Consider the following 17,027-nt stretch of genomic DNA (forward strand, 5'->3'; position numbering starts at 1 on the left):
CATCATTTTTTTGTTATATGCCACTTATTTACTACTTGAGCAGTTGTTTAGGGGCTGGATTTTTTATTTATTTATTTATTGTTAAACAATCTTTGGTCACAGCTCATTTCATCTTTGAATGAAAGTAAGACTGGATGTTTTTCCTGATTTGATGATATTTGCTGTATCCAATAACTTGACTTCTTTCAATGGCCCGAAATTTTATGTCATTGTCAGTATTTCTCTGGAACTCTCATGTTTTCTTCTCATTGTTAACTGCAGTATTACACAAAAATTCAGTTATTCTTTTAGGAAATTATGTTTCTTTGGTGATTGTGCTCTGTTCATCATATTTACTATTTATAGTTCCTTACTTGGTCCTTATTGCACTTTAAGGTCATACTTTTACAAATTAAGACAGATCCTCTGTAATCTCAGAAGCTGCTAATACAAAGACTGTATGAATACGTTTGCCTGTTTTACTAGTTTTGTGAACATTTCAAAACTATTTCCTGTTCATAAGAGCTTTTCTGTGCTACATCTTGCTCTAGTAGTTTTCTTAGAGGCCTAGTTATTTTAGACATACAAGTTACAACCCTTGTAAGATGCCTAATCAATCCCAGAAGCCTCATTATTTATTTACATAGTGTTAACTGGGGTTGAGTGGTAGAACTCGTATTACAGCATGACCAATTGCTTGCTCAGCGTGGGTTACACACAAGCAGTAGCAAGCATAAAGTAGCAAAAAGATTTAACAGACAATGGCAAAACAAAACTGCAACTACAGACTATGTTTGCTAAATGAGAGTGAATCCAACTTTATATTGTGTAAATATTTACAGGTAACATGCCAGTGCATTAACAAAGGTGTATGTTTAACAGGTTGAAACTGAACAGGTAAGCAAAGACACTAGATGATTGGGAGGTTAAAGAGACAAACTATGTACAAATGTAGCAGATTGTATTTATAGAAGTTGTTGTTGTCTTTCGGCTTTTCCCGGTTAGGGGTCGCCACAGTGGAACTCCTGTCTGCTAATGATTGGTAGTAGATTTTCACGAACGCCGAGGTGCCAGCTCGACGTTCAACTTTCAGGGAAGGCCTACCCATTTACGCATGTCTTTCAAACGCCCACCCAACCGTGGGGAGGGAATGCAGACTCCACACAGAAGGCACTCCCCGCACTCCAGCCGAGAATAGAAACGGAAGAACCTCTTGCTGTGAGGCAACAGCGCTACCGCTGCACCACTGCAGCTTAGATTGTATTTATAGAAGAGTGCACTGAAATAATGAGAAGGTAAACAGACTGTATATTTTTGCAGAAGGCTAGTTTTAGTGCAGTTAGAAGTTAGCTGAACAAGAAAGGAGATGATGAGAGAAGGTTTGTTTATAGGAAAGTTTAGTTAACTCAGTGATATGTGCTATATTATTTTTCAATCTAAATTTTATGTGCTTAAAGGGAAAAACATCCAGCCAACGTAACTGTTGTAAAACAAATGATCTGAAGTAGGAGAATTCATTTGTCAGCAACCTGTGGTATGGATCCGATATCGGATCCGAACCGGCATGGTTTATCCAGCTATGGATCCGAGCTCCTAGCTCCTCCCCTCACCCATAATGCCCTGCTCTCCCTACATGACCTCAGATCTAGTTTGCCGCGCATGGTGAAGGCTGGGTCGTCAGAGCTCCAAAAGCTAAGTGTGATTATTGTTTAAAATAAGGGTTTTAAAACTTAAAAATTTTTTTTTAGTTGTGTGAAAGTTATAGGTTCCCCTTTGGTTTATATCTTTTTTGGGTTATTTTAATACAGTTTTTACCCTCCCCTCGCTGGTTCGTAGTTGGTGTGTGTGTGTGTGTGTTTTCTTTGGGGCCTTTGTGTGAGTGTTTAGTTATTTTTATTGTTACTATTTTAAAAAAAAAAAAAAAAAAAAAAATAGTGATGTCTGAGGCCCCAAAGGCTATTTTTTCAAAGTGCTCCGAGTGTGGCCATAAGCTTTCCCCTGCTGATGGCCACACTCGGTGCATTCGATGCCTTGGGGTTGAACACCTCACTTCAGGGTGTTCAATCTGTGCAGGGTTCAACCCCAGGGCATTGAAGGAGCGGAGGTCGAAGCTGGTCTTGGCGGGACTCTTGCCCTCAGACTCGGCTTCGGCCCCCGCCCCCTTGGTGGTCACTGCTTCGGCAGTCCCTGCCTTGCCTGCTCCCCCTCCTCCACCCGGGATTCAAACTCCCGCCAAAGGGCGGAGGAGAGGGAAGCCAGGAAAAAAGACCGGAGAGAGAAGCACCACAAGCGGCGGGCCGAGACCTCCGTTTCGGCCCCATTGGCTAAGCGGGCTTCTCCTCCGGCCTCCCTGGCTGCTGGCTCTCCCCCTCCTCGGCTCCGGTCCTCGTGCTTTTCACCGGAGCCTGAGGATGAGGAGACCCGACCTCCTTCGAGGCTATCGAGGCGGCACTCAAGGCCTACCTCGGTAGCCTCGTCGAGGTCTACTTACAGCCTCTCCGATGCTGATCTGGACCGGATGATGCGAAGGTTCATCCAGGCCCAGATGCAGATGGGAATGCTCCTGCCTCCCCCCCCCCTCTGGGGGGGAGCTCGACCCCCTTTTTTAAGCCCATTGCTCTTTCTCCGACACGCTACCCGGGTTCGAAGCGCCCGGAGCCGGGCAGCCTCGGAGCCGCAGGTGGGTCGGCGCCGACAGTACTGGGTACTTCGGATCCGACCCCGCCCTCGAGTCTGTCGGATCCAACCTCTCGGTGCCTTGGCCCGAGCTTCGGATCCGAGGGACTCAGTGTGCCTTCGGCGCCGTCCTTGTCGGAGCACACTGGTCCCTCGGATCCGAGGGGCTCGGCGCCGGCTCCGATCCGCTCATCAGATCCTGTTGTCGAGGCTGGCTCCCCCTCGGCTTTTGATGTAGTGGAGAGGGCTCTGTTGAGGGCATCCGGACCCCCGGCCCTTGCTTCGGCTCCGTCCCGCACTCCATCTTCTCTGGGCCAGGCTTCCATCACCCGGCCACTGGGACAGCCCGCTTCACTGCCCCAAGCAGTTCCTGTGGTTCTGGACATTGCTGGTGAGGGCTCCTCGGACAGCCCCCCCGAGGAAGCACCTCACAAGCATTCGTGTAAGAGGAGGCACATAGACTCCCCCGAGTCTTTGACCGAAGACACTGACTTGGAGGAAGGGGAAGGCTCCCCAAGATCACCCCCTGAGGATGTCTCCTTCGGAGACATCATGGAAATGTTACGGATTAGAGGGGGGTGGTCTGCCTCAAAGTCTTCCTCGGACGAGTCAGTGTTCTTGGAGGCATTTGAAGCGGGCCCGTCTACCTCTTGGGTGTCCCCTCCTGCCGACCCCCTGGTGGACCTTATTACCACCAGGGCGTGGAGGGACCCAGACACCGTGGAGCCAATCCCTAAGAGGCCCGACAGGATCCTTAGCCCCCCTGCTGACCGTGCCCACTGGAGCAAAGGACCCCCGGTAGATGCCATGTTGTCGGCAGCAGCCACTAAGAGGGAACTCGCCCAGGAGAGTCCCTCAGTCCATCCCCCGAGCAAGGAGTCTCAGATGATGGACTGTTTGGGGAAGCGAATCTTTAGTTCAGCGACCTTCTCAGTGAGGGCGCTCAACTATTTGGCACACGTCATTAGGATGCAGCGCGATCTTATCAAGGAATACGCTGCATCCCCCCCAGAGTCCATATCAGAGGAGGACAAACTTATGCACTCCACCCGTATGGCCACTCTTCGTTCTGTGACTAACACCTCTATGTGGTTACTTTCCCACGCTACCGAGGGAGCCGCTAGAGCAGCGGGAGCGGGCCTAGTCACAAGACGGCAGGCCTGGCTCCGCCACTACGATTTTACAGAGCCCTTCAAGGCATCATTTGCGAATGCCCCCTTTGACGGTTCTGCCCTTTTTGGCAAGACGGTTCGCGATACCTTGGTTCAGAGCGAGAAGGACGGGAAGACGCTGTCTGACGTCGGAGTCCGCTTTTCTGTGCCCCAGAGGTCCTACTCTAGGAACCAAAAGGGCCAGAAGAAGATGTGGTTCCGGAAGTCGCAGCATTCCCAACCCGCTCCGGACAACCAGTCCTTCCGCGGCAGAGGAGGACAGGGAGGACGCCGCCCTAGGGGCAGAGGGGCTCCCAGGAACTTTGGGTCCAGGAAACCTTTCTCTGAACGGCCCACGCAGCAACCCTGAGGGGTTGCCCGACTGCTCCACTCTGGAGGCAGTCGGGGGACGTTTCTCGGAGCACCTAGCGGCATGGGAGTCCGTTACATCGGACCACTGGGTACTCTGGATTGTATCCAGAGGTTACAAGATCCCCTTTCTTCATGTCCCAAAGTTAAAAATCCTCCCCGTTGTTCCACCCGATCAGAGGGAGGCCGCTTCAGCAGAAATTGGCCATCTGCTGAGAAAAAGAGCCATCCAGCCCGTCCCCCCAGACCAGATCGGATCAGGGTTCTACTCCAGGTTCTTTTTAGTGCCAAAAAAGACAGGGGACCTAAGACCCATTCTAGACCTGTCCCTGTTGAACCTGTCAGTTCCCAAAGAGAAGTTCCAGATGGTCACTTTGCAGTCCATCCTCCCCCTTCTAGGGGAGAATCACTGGATGTGCTCTATAGACCTCAAGGACGCATACTACCACATTCTGATGGACAGACGATCCAGGAGGTTTCTTCACTTCCGGCTGGTAGCCAGTCACTGCCAGTTCAGGGTCCTTCCCTTTGGTCTCACCACAGCCCCCAGGGTGTTCACCAAAGTGTTAGCAGTGGTTGCGGCCCACCTGAGGCTTCAGGGGGTGCAGGTTTTTCCATACCTAGACGACTGGCTTCTCACCGCCCCAACAAGGCATCTACTCTGTTTGGCAAGAGACTTTTCTTCATCTAGCTCCCAAGCTAGGCATCACGGTAAACATAGAAAAGTCCAACCTGGTCACTACTCAAACAATAGAATTTATAGGAGCCAGGTTAGACACGAGAAATTTAAGAGCCTTTCTCACAACCGACAGGGTTCGGAATCTGCGACTCCAGGTGTGGGCCATCCTTCACTCCAGCTCAACACCTGTGGAATTGATCCTGAGGGCACTAGGGTCTATGGCGGCAGCGATTACTCTTCTTCCACACGCCCGCTTGACTATGCGGGTGCTTCAATGGACACTTCAGGTGCAATGGTCATTTCTCTCTCTCCCCCCCTGTATCATCCCATTGCAATCAGCAAGGCTTGCAAGCGGTCTCTCTTGTGGTGTCTCCATTCTCCGGACCTCCACAGGGGCCGCCCCTTTTGTGCACCTCCCCCTCTCGCCACGGTGACCACGGATGCTTCCCGCCTCGGGTGGGGGCATTTTGCGGGCCAGATGGTCCAAGGCACGTGGAGCGATTCAGAGACCTCCCTGCATATCAATGTTCTGGAAATGAGGGCGGTGCTCTTGGCGTTGCAAGCACTTCAGGCCCTCCTTCCCCTGGGAATAATTACGATTCAATCAGACAACATGTCGGTGGTCTGGTACATCAACAAACAGGGGGGAACCAGGTCTTACCCTTTATGTCGAGAAGCCATGAGAGTGTGGGAATGGGCGATCTCCACCAACCGCTTTCTCATCGCAATGCATATTCCGGGTCGGATCAACATCCTAGCAGACAAGCTCAGTCGCACCATTCTCTCCCCGTATGAGTGGTCTCTCAATTCTCAAGTAGCGAAACGTATCTTCGCACAGTGGGGGACTCCCTGTTGCGATCTCTTTGCTTCTCCTTTAAAAGCCAAGTGCGACAGTTTTTTTGCTCTAATCCCCCTCCAGGGGATTCTCCGAGAGACGCTCTGGTGCATGCTTGGCCTCCCGGTCTTCTTTACGCATACCCCCCTCTGCCTCTGATGCTACAAGTACTTCAGAAAGCCTCTCGGTTGGGGTGCAGAATGATCCTCATTGCCCTGTTCTGGCCTCGACAGATCTGGTTCCCTTACCTAAGGTCTCATTCAGTGAATCCACCTTGGATTCTAGATCCCATTCCGGATCTGATATCACACCCGTCGAACCTGCCAATTCCAAACCTGGACAACCTGAAGTTGACTGCTTGGCTGCTCCAGTTCCACTCCTAATCAGGACTCCCGGTATCTCGTCCCCAGTTAAGGCCATTCTGGTAGCGGCCCACAAGCCCTCTACCAGAAAAATTTACTGCAGTAAATGGAAGCGTTTCTCCATTTGGGCAGAGCGGCAAGGCCTAGATCCTTTCACAGTTCCCCTTCCTTTGGTTCTAGATTTCCTTACTACTCTCTTTAATGATGGCGCCAGTAGTTCCACGGTCAAAGTTCAGCTGGCGGCCATATCTCATTACCATGTTGGACACGATTCAGGGTCTCTTATGTCGGCTAAGTTATGCAAAACCTTCCTAAAAGGCACCTTTTTGCTCAGACCCCCTGTCAAAGAAACGGTTCCCCCGTGGGATCTTTCCTTGGTACTTCAGGCCTTGACTGCTCCCCCCTTCAAACCTGCGGCCACAGTCGATCTTAAATACTTGTCCTTTAAGACTTTTTTGGTAGCCATTACTTCGGCTAAGAGAGTTTCAGAGCTTCAGGCCCTGTCCATGAAACCGCCTTATTTGATTTTTCATCCGGACCGTGTGTACCTCAGAATCAATCCCTCCTTTCTTCCTAAAGTAGCTTCGGAAGCTAACAATTATCAGTCCATCAACCTCCCTGTTTTCTTTCCTAAGTATCAAAACAAAGGCGAATACAAGCTGCATTCCTTGGATGTTCACAGGCAGCTTCGTTTTTACCTTCATAGGACAGCTGGTCGTAGGCAATCAGACCAGTTGTTCATTTCTTTTGCCAAATTCAATCTGGGTAAACCAGTTTCCAAAGTTTCTTTGTCACGCTGGATTTCTCAGTGTATTCTGTTGGCGTACCAAGCCTCTGGGAGGCCCGCACCGAAGGGAGTCCATGCTCATTCGACCCGGTCTGTCTCTACTTCAGCGGCCTTTAAGTCTAGGGTTCCTCTGGATGACATTTGTTCAGCAGCCACTTGGGCTTCATCTCATACCTTTATTACTCATTATAAGCTGGACGTCACTTCTAGAGGTAGAGCATCCTTTGGCTCTGCGGTGCTCCGGAATATCCTTCCATGATGGCCACCGAAGATTCAGGTAGCTGGGGACTCTGTCCCACAGGTTGGTGACAAATTAATTCTCCTACTTCAGATTTAGAAGTTATGTACTTACCATAACGTTCCATCTGAGTAGGTGGATTCATTTGTCTGCAACCATCCCGCCCTCCTATCCCCCTGGCCTTGTCAGTTTCCTGCATAGGGTGTGTTACCCTTTGGTTAGGGTAGTTGGTGCAGGGCAAACTCGATCTGAGGTCATGTAGGGAGAGCAGGGCATTATGGGTGAGGGGAGGAGCTAGGAGCTCAGATCCATAGCTGGATAAACCATGCCGGTTCGGATCCGATATTGGATCCATGCCACAGGTTGCAGACAAATGAATCCACCTACTCAGATGGAACATTATGGTAAGTACATAACTTCTAATTACAAGTAGGACAAGAAATAATTGTGTACAGAATTTACTTTGTGGAGTGCTGAGCCTAGTATATACCAATCAGCTCTTGAAATACCTGTCCACTATCCCTATATAAAATGTCATAATTATGCTGCATTTCCTTAACTAACAGTATTTTCCAAAGATGTGAAAGAGATGCATATAAAATATTACGTAAGTGTTTTAGATGAAGCGGTTCAACACCATTTGAGGGCAGTGACAGTCTACTTTTCCAATATTTTGCACACTATAGCTTAATAACAAATCAAATCAGTGGATCTGCTTCTGTTTATCACCAGGATAAATGCCACTGTGTTATCTTCAGTTTACTTCATCATCAAATGTGTCTCTTCATTCACAATCCTTTGTCTTGCAATGAGTCTTCACCAATACCTGAATAATTTTACTAGCATCTCCCAGCCACATATGTAGTATTATAGCAATAAACCACGCCTGGGTGTGGGTAATGCGGGATTTAACCACGGTTGGCGTGGTTTGGTCCCGAGGGCGAAGCCCGAGGGACCAAACAAAGACAACCGTGGTTAAATCCGATTACCCACACCCAGAAGTGGTTATTGCTATATAATGACATAATTTAAGAAAAGAAATAATTACTTTTCTTAAATAATGGCATTGTATAATGCCTCTTTGCTGCCCTTCTGCAGCTGTCTGGTATTCCGCGGCAGTTCTGATGTACTGCGCATGCCTACGCAGTACATCAGAGCTGTGGGCAAAAGCAACGGAGAACGCAAGATCTCCGTTGCTTTTTACTGTTTCGCTATGTTAAATGGGTTTAACATAGCGAGACAGCTTTAAAATAAGCAACTGTACTGGCCCATGAGTCAGCACCACGTTCGACCCCACTGACTCCGTCCCCTGTAGTGCCTGCGTCAACCTCTGCCCTTCCTCCAGATCCCAAGCGTGTGGAACCGATGCTCCAGAGCACCCCATTGGGTGTTTCCTCCTCTTCCGAGGCTTCCCCTGATCATTCAGAGGAGGCCCCTCGGAAGAGTAAGTGCAAGAGGAAGCGCATTGACTCCCCTGAGTCTGTCACTTCGGATACGGATTTGGATGAATCGGAAGGGTCCCTGAGATCCCCCTCTGAAGATGTTACCCTTTTGGATATCCTAGAAATGCTTAGGCAGAGGGGGAACTGGACTGCCGTAGCCCCTACTGAGGACAAATCCATATTCCTGGATGCAATTGGTTCCCGCCCTTCCACCTCCTGGGTGTTTCCGCCCTTCGATCCACTAATGTCTGTGGTGGCTCGAAGGGCTTGGTCAGCCCCGGATACAGTGGAACCAACCCCGAGGAGGCCCGGCAAGTTTATTACTACACCCCCTGACAAACAGTTCCTTACCAAGGGTGCTCCCCTGGATGCCATGATAGTAGCAGCGGCCACTAAAAAGGAATTTAGCAGAAACTTCTTCTTCTGTCCATCCTTCTAACAAGGAGTCTAGGACTATGGACAGATATGGGAAGCGAATGGAGAACATGAGGTCACTGAATTACTTATGCCATTTTACCAGGCTTCAGAGGGGTCTCCTAAAAGAGCTTGGAGATACCTTCCAGGATCCATCAGCTGAAGGGGTTCAAGCTAAAGTAGCTTCTCAGCTGGTGACCCTTAATTCAGTGGTTAACTCCTCCATGAGGCTCATTTCCTATGCAGCCGATGGTGCGAGTAGAGCCGCAGGCACAGGCGTGGCCCTTAGGAGACACGCATGGATGTGGCTGTGTAATTTTGTGGAGCCCTTTAGAGCATCATTCACCAACACCCCCTTTGACAGTTCATTTCTCTTTGGACCACAGGTGAAGGACACTCTCACTATGTGTGAACAGGAAGGCAAGACTCTCTCTGCCGTGGAAGTCTGTTTTTCCACTCCTTCCAGACCATATTCTAAAGGTCAGAAGAGTGGAAAAATGTGGTTTCGGAAATCCCAGGGAGCCCCGCCTGATACACGTAGTGACTTTTCCTCCAGGGGCAGAGGAGGAAGTAACAACAGATGCTGCCCTCGAGGCAGAGGGGGTCCGCAGAACCAGGGCAGCAGAGAATCTTTCTCTGACAAGCCCTTCCAGCATCCCTGAAGGGTTGCCCAACTGTCCGCCTCTGGAGGCAGTCGAGGGAAGACTGTCACTGTTCCCAAAAGCCTGGCAAGACATTACGCGAGACAAATGGGTACACTCAATCATATCCGGAGGTTACGTAATTCCCTTCTTCCAATCTCCCCTATCTTCAAGCAAATCCCCCCCCAGATGTTCCACCCAGTCTGAGGGCCCAAGCAGTCATAGAAATTTCAAGATTGCTAGAAAAAAAGAGTCATCCAGGAAGTTCTGGCAGACCAACTCGGATCCAGAACTTACTCAAGGTTCTTTTTGGTACCAAAAAAGACAGGGGACTGGAGACCAATTTTGGATCTCAGCTGACTAAACAAGTCTGTTCAAAGAACAAGGTTTCAGATGGTCACGCTTCAGTCCATTCTACCCTTTTTGGGTCAGGACAATTGGATGTGCGCAGTAGATCTCCAGGATGCGTACTATCACATCAAGATGGACAGGCACTCCAGGAGATTCCTTCACTTCCGGCTGGGAGCCAGTCATTATCAGTTCAGAGCTCTGCCCTTTGGTCTTACCACAGCCCCCTGGGTGTTAACCAAATGTATGGCAGTGGTCACGGCTCACCTGAGACATCAAGGATTCCAGGTGTTTCCTTATCTAGACAACTGGCTCCTTACTGCTACTACCAGGCATCAACTTCTTCAAGCCAGGGACTATACAATCGCAATCTGTGCCCAGTTAGGCGTTACCATAAACTTCGAAAAATCTGCCTTGTTGCCCTGTCAATCTATTACCTATATAGGAGCAGACCTAGATACAAAAAGTATATATCCGCAAGACTACCGCCGGACAGGGTGGCCACGATTTGGCAGCAAGTTCATATCCTCATGCAATGCAAAAAGGTACAAATCTGGTTGGTCCTTCAAACTCTGGGTACTATGGTGGCAGCAATTCTTCTGATACCTCTAGCCCGCTTTCACATGAGAATCCTTCAGTGGCTTCTCTTCACACAGTGGTCCTTTCAACAACTCCCCATGTCTCACATGATCATGATTACAGAAACTTGCAAAAGACACCTTTCCTGGTGGATGGTCTCCCCGCTAGTGTCTCAGGGCAGACCATTCATCCAACCCCATCCGGTTGCCACAGTGACCACAGATGCCTCACTGATGGGGGGGGCATTATCAGGGCAGGACAGTCCAAGACTTATGGCAACCTCACGAGTACCATCTGCACATAAATGTCTTGGAGATGAGAGCCGTGCTACTAGCGTTGCAAATACTTCAGGACTCACTCCCTCCTGGGACCATTGCAGTTCAGACGGACAACACGTCAGTAGTGTGGTACATCAACAAGCAGGGCAGAACCAGGTCCTACCCCCATGTCAAGAAGCACTCTGGCAGTGGACAATTTCCTCCCAACGATTTCTGATTGCAACTCACATCCCTGGGAAGTCCAACATCATAGCGGACAGGCTCAGCAGAGCTATTCTCATGCCTCATGAGTGGTCTCTGAATCAGGTAGTTGCGGATCTCATCTTCCACAAATGGGGACAGCCTTGCTGCGATCTGTTTGCAACCCTGTTCAACAGCAAATGCAGCAACTACTACTCCCTTCTTCCGCTTCCGGGTCACATACCCAGAGATGCTCTAGTCCACGATTGGCCCCAGGGACTTCTTTATGCCTTTCCTCCTTTCCCCCTGATACCCAAACTTATATAGAAAGCATCGTCGGGTTGCAAAATGATCCTCATTGCCCCCTACTGGCCTCGACAGATATGGTTCCCGTTCCTGCACCGTTACCTTCTCGATCAACCCTGGACTCTGGACCCAATTCCAGACCTCCTGGTTCATCAATCAGGCAGGTTGCATCAATCCCTCAAAACTCTCCAGCTCACAGCTTGGTTGCTCCACTTCCAACCTTAGCCAGGCTTCCCAGCATTTCACCCGCAGTCCGTGACATTATCGTGTCCTCTCACAAGTCTTCAACGAGGATAACTTATGCTAGCAAATAGAAGCGTTTTTCTTGTTGGGCAGAGGCTAGGAATGTGGATCCCTTTTCAGCCCCAGTCCACGAAATCCTGGAATTCCTAGCACAACTGTTTCACTCCGGGTCCGCTTCTGCTACAATCAGGGTACAAATGGCAGCTATTTCTAACTTCCATGTTGGTTTTTCGAACTCTATCATTATGTCTCATAAGCTCTGTAAAGCTTTTTTGAGAGGGACAACTCTTCTTAGGCCTCCAGTGAGAGATCCCCCACCTCCTTGGAACCTTAATTTAGTCCTAACCTCCTTAATTCTGCCCCCTTTTGAACCAGCAGTGTCCTGCTCTATCAAGTTTCTATCTTGGAAAACACTCTTTCTGGTAGCTATTACTTCAGCCAGACGCATCTCTGAACTCCAGGCGCTATGTGTTTGTCCTCCATACTTGGTTTTTCATAAGGACAGGGTTGCTCTGAGGACTAATCCTTCATTTCTCCCTAAAGTATGCTCAGAAAATAATTTAAACCAATCTACAGATCTTCCTGTGTTTTTCCCTAATCATACCAACAAGGCAGAGTACAAACTACACCAACTGAATGTTCATGGCAATTGCGTTTTTACCTGCACAGAACTAAAGTAATAAGGAAGTCGGACCAACTATTCCTTTCTTATGCCTTGGGCAAACAAGGTCTCCCAGTTTCCAAGGTAACCTTGTCCAGATGATTGTCACAAACTATTTCTTTCATTTATCAGTTAAGGAACAAAGAGTTACCTATTAAACCGAAAGGTCATTCTGCTAGCGCCTTGGCCACCTCTGTAGCCTTCCAGTCTAGGTTGCCCATGGATTCCATCTGTGCAGCTGCCACATGGGCAAACCCTCATATCTTTATTTCTCATTACAAGTTTGATATGGTCTCCAGGAGCAGAGCTGACTTTGGTTCCACTGTTCTGAAGAGTCTGTTCCACTCAGCCACCCAGGATTTTAGGTGCTAGGGACGCTGAAGCAACCAGCAAGAATGAAGGCAAGATAAACAACTTAACATAAAGAAGTTATGTACCTACCATAACGTTCCATGTTATTTGTCTTCATCTTGCCTTCCTTCTTGCGTCCCACCCTCCGTCCCCCTGTCCTAGTTGACCGAGAGGAGTTTTTCTGTTTCACTGGCTATGTGTTCTCTTGTTTCCTCTATTGACTTAGAGAATATGGCGGGTATAGTCAACTGATTTTTTGACTGGGTTATTCTTTTGCTATGTCTGGAGTTGGCTATTTCAAACGAGATCTGGGTAGCTATCGCTAGGCATTATGGGATAAGGGGTAGCCTTGAGCCAGTAAACAGCTCTCGAGCTATTGAAGATGGCCGAGTCGGAGCAGAGGATCGGCTCCGATCCCAACCAGCAAGAAGGAAGGCAAGATGAGGACAACTAACATGGAACATTATGGTAGGTACATAACTTCTTTTTTTGGAGTTTGCAGATTTTAAAAATTCACACAGAGTGCACTGTAAGAAATACTAGGTGAGCAAATGGGTTTAAGGAATGGATTCTTTTGACCTGGGACACAGGATCAGAATTGTTTAGACAGGGTAAGGCCTACTTCTGTGGTTGTCAAAAAAGAATTTACTAGAAGATGGAAATCAAAGTTTTACCCAGCTATACTTGAAACATTGAATATATTAACAGAGATAAAAGAAATGGAAGTGAGATCTTTAGAAAAGGGAAGGAACAAATTATGTAGAAATAAATGGAAATTATTGTGGGCACAATGTATACAGAATAATGTTCTGGAAGAGGGGTGAGGTTTAAGGGAAGGCAGGAATTGTGAAATGTATGTAATGTTGGACTGACAATAGTTATTAAAAATGTATGTGATGCATAATGTATGTAATTTGAAACATGTTATTAGGGTTCATTTTCTTTTATTTTAATGTATGTTTGCATATTTATTTAATGATAATTTAATAAAGTTGTTAAAAATATTGTTCCAGTCATAGGCAGGAGAGGTCATAATCCCTGTATATAAATAACCCCATAAAGACGCCAGCCCTTATCAACCAAGTTTCACTTATTGTTTTAACTTAAATCTTGTCAGACTTAAAATGTAATTTGATCTAAACTTGATTATATCATGTCCAATTTTCTTGTATCTCTAAGAACACCACTGTTGTTGCTTGCATGCTTTTTCTCATCTTCTGAGAAAGATCTGTAAGAACTCAAAAATTATTTGTAGTTTCAGTAGACTTTGAATCTGTTTCTGATAGTTTAATAGAAACATTTTGTAAAGTCATGGAAGAAAAGCAATTCAGCTCTGTGCAGGTCTACATGGGCAAAGTCAAGAGAAGGGCGAGACAAGGTTATATTGTTGTTGTCCTATTCTTCTTTTTGATTTAAATTGATGTTTTTCTCAAGTTGTAGAAGAGATAAGTTTAGGTGCTCCAAGGTTGTGTAAAGAGTTTTTTACATCAATAGGCTATCCAGATGATCTGTTAATAATGGCAACTTCTTTGGAAACATGTAAAAGCAAGTAATGTGTCTGGATACGTTTATGTTAGATCAAGATCTTCTTCAGAGTTACAAGGCTAACTTGAGGGAGAAATTGTAGAAAAGTGTGTTTTGTTTTCCATATCTGAGAATTGTTTTGTAACAGTGGTTCTTAGTATAGGCAGAAGGAAAGTGTGGTAGAGTAAAGAGAAAGAAGAAATAAAAGTTGTGAGATTTTCACAGTTTTATTCAGTGAATCTCTGTTAGTAGGATTACACACTTAAGTATTTCTGTGATATTGAAGATAGAAGGTTAAGTGCATTGTTTGTTCAGTGTAAGTTGGGTAAAGGGAATGTATGGAATAATTAAATAGAATGTAAATTTATTGGGAAGCATTGTCTCATTTCTGTAATAGGAAAGTGCAGAAGACATTGCCCACATTTTAGTAAAGTGCTCTTTTTATAATAACACAAAGATACATATACTCCATTATATTTGACTTGGGATATGAGCTAATAATTTCTAAAGACTCTAAAAATTAGTGGTACTGTTGCTCACCACCAGGGGATGAGTACACTTCAAAATGTTTAACAAAAGTATTTCTGATGATATACAAAGTAAGAAGTAAATAAAAATTCAAATGAATGTATTAATTTTATTATGCCGGCAAATGTTTTGTATCATTTATTTTGACATTTTAAAGTTTTGAAAATAGTGATGTTTGGTATGTAATGTTTGAAAAGCAAGTTGTTGACAAGAAATAATGAATATTGCTTCATTCATAAGTTCCTTAATTTTAAAAATCAGTAACACTGTACAAATGTATCATGTTCTACAGATTCATGGGTAATTAAGTAGCAGACAAATATTTTATACCCTGTCCCCATAAAATAATACAAGAAAAAAAAGGTTTTCATTTGAAACCATAACTTATCCCTTATGAAGTTACAAAAAGTAAAATTAACAAACTGAAAATAGCAAATGGGAAATAAAACCAGTGTAAGTATTGGGATGGATTTAGTATGTTTTTTTTCACCTTTTACATACTGGAAGGAAACTACAGATGTATTTCTGTCTTCCAAGCAATGCTGGGTTGAAAGTTTAACTCACCAGTCACACAACATTCAAGAGCAAGTAACTGTTTTCTTGATTTTGTTTTAGTACTGAATACTTAAATAGGTAAACAACATGGTTTGCTTCCGCAGATTCCAGAAATGTTGCTTTCACGGTTATCTGAGCAAAATGGGAAAAGTAATAAAGAAAAGGTGCACAAGACAGACATTGCAGGTAACATCCGTTTTACTGTAGTAATCTAGACTGTCATAGTATTTGTTCATATATAATATGTTATTGTTTAGTTATTGTTTAAATTTATATCTTGTGAAGTGAAATAATAGTTGTCTCCAGTTCTTTCTGTTCATTGTCTATTGGTAGATAGTCGCTTCAAAACAAGGGGATGCTGGAGTGAGCAACTTACTGGGTTTGGCAGGGCTGCATTATAGCAGGGACACTTTGGGGCATTGTTGCAAGATAACAGCTCATAGCTTTGTAAATGTTGCATTTTTTTCTGTGGCAACAATGCAAGAACCACATGCTTTGGGTAGTGTCACATTGTGTCTTTTCTACTATGCTCCAGTCATGAAAAAGGGCTGTGGGGTATGTGTCACCAACCATACAGAGGTGAAGAATAGGACATCACTGTAGAGAGGACTAATTTAAAATAAGTCTACAGTGTGTAAAAAGGACTGCAATAATTTTAACTCTATATTAGTACATGTCCCAGTCCAGCCACATTTCTGACCCCAGATTTGTACCTGAACATCCAGAGTTACAGATGTATCTTAATCCATTTCTTTACATCATGAGCTTCAACAGAAGCCTGTTCTACAGTTCCTTTATAATGGAAAATATACTCTCTTCTCTCCTTGATCTCTTGCCATTTGATTTTAGTATGCTTGTTTTAACATTAACAGAAAGTCACAGTTAGCAGTGTTTAAATGCCAAGGGCTTTTTCTTATTTTTATTCCTCCTGTAATACTGGAGTAACTAATTTCTCATTAAAATGCAAATCCAAATCTTATGTCTTTTAATTTGTAATAAAAAAGCCTGATAACGTCTGTAGTAAGATTTTGCTACTACACGACTTTCCTGTTGCACAAGACCTAGCCACTTCTGAAAGGTCCAGTAAGCAGTAGCACCTTCCACACCCTGTCCCATGCCCATATTACAGATTGTATTATTTATATATATATATATATGTATATATATATATATATATATATATGTGTGTGTGTGTGTGTGTATATATATATATATATATATATATATATATATATATATATATATATATGCAGTACCGTCTTGGTAACCACACTGAACAAAGCAAAATGTATTTATTTATTTACATTTGTTAACCAGGTAGTGTCTGACTGGGCAAGTAGCCTGTTTTCAGTGGAGAACTTGGGAGAAAAGTTCCAGTAAAATAATTTAGTTAAGAAAACATGTAGTCATGAAATGAGTGTTAATAACAATGCAATTAAAAAAAATTACTAAAGAATCAAGTAGTCGTGAAAGCACATAGTATAACACAATCTAGAGATATTGAGAACTGGAATAATCAAAATCTGTCAGAAAAGTAAATCTGATCAAAGCATGGGATATAAATAGTAGCTGCTTAAAGGTGCTGAAGAGAGATGCATGAGAAGAGAGTTGTGAAGAAATAGAAGAAACAACTTAGCCTGGCGAAATACAGGGACAGAGCCAGTTGCTATTGAGATATTCTTTTAGGCTTTTTTAAAAGAAGAAAATTTGGGATTGTTTTAGATGTGTTGCAGAAGAGCATTCCAGTCCATGGCCATTTTATTAGAATAGAGGGAGTCACCATGATAGTTGTGAGACTGGGTAACTTTTCGCATAAGTCTTTTGGAAGACCGAAGGGACCTGCAGTTAAAGTTAGGTTGAATCAGGCTTTATAGGTTCATCGGTTCATAGTTAGGTACTAA

At 45.3% G+C, this 17,027-nt stretch overlaps 1 protein-coding gene across 2 annotated transcripts in view; it reads left to right on the forward strand.

Annotated features, from left to right (window-relative positions):
- The window catches only part of DYNC2H1 (dynein cytoplasmic 2 heavy chain 1), a 6,555,988-nt gene that overhangs the window by 3,804,637 nt on the left and 2,734,324 nt on the right, over window positions 1-17,027 (forward strand). For both annotated transcript variants that reach the window (XM_044072582.1, XM_044072581.1), the window contains one exon: window positions 15,231-15,312. In XM_044072582.1, the coding sequence (XP_043928517.1) occupies window positions 15,231-15,312 (82 nt within the window). The remainder of the gene's footprint in view (window positions 1-15,230; window positions 15,313-17,027) is intronic.

Source organism: Protopterus annectens, chromosome 5.part0 (assembly GCF_019279795.1).
Source record: "Protopterus annectens isolate FY-2018-M chromosome 5.part0, PAN1.0, whole genome shotgun sequence".
Classification (NCBI taxonomy): domain Eukaryota; kingdom Metazoa; phylum Chordata; order Ceratodontiformes; family Protopteridae; genus Protopterus; species Protopterus annectens.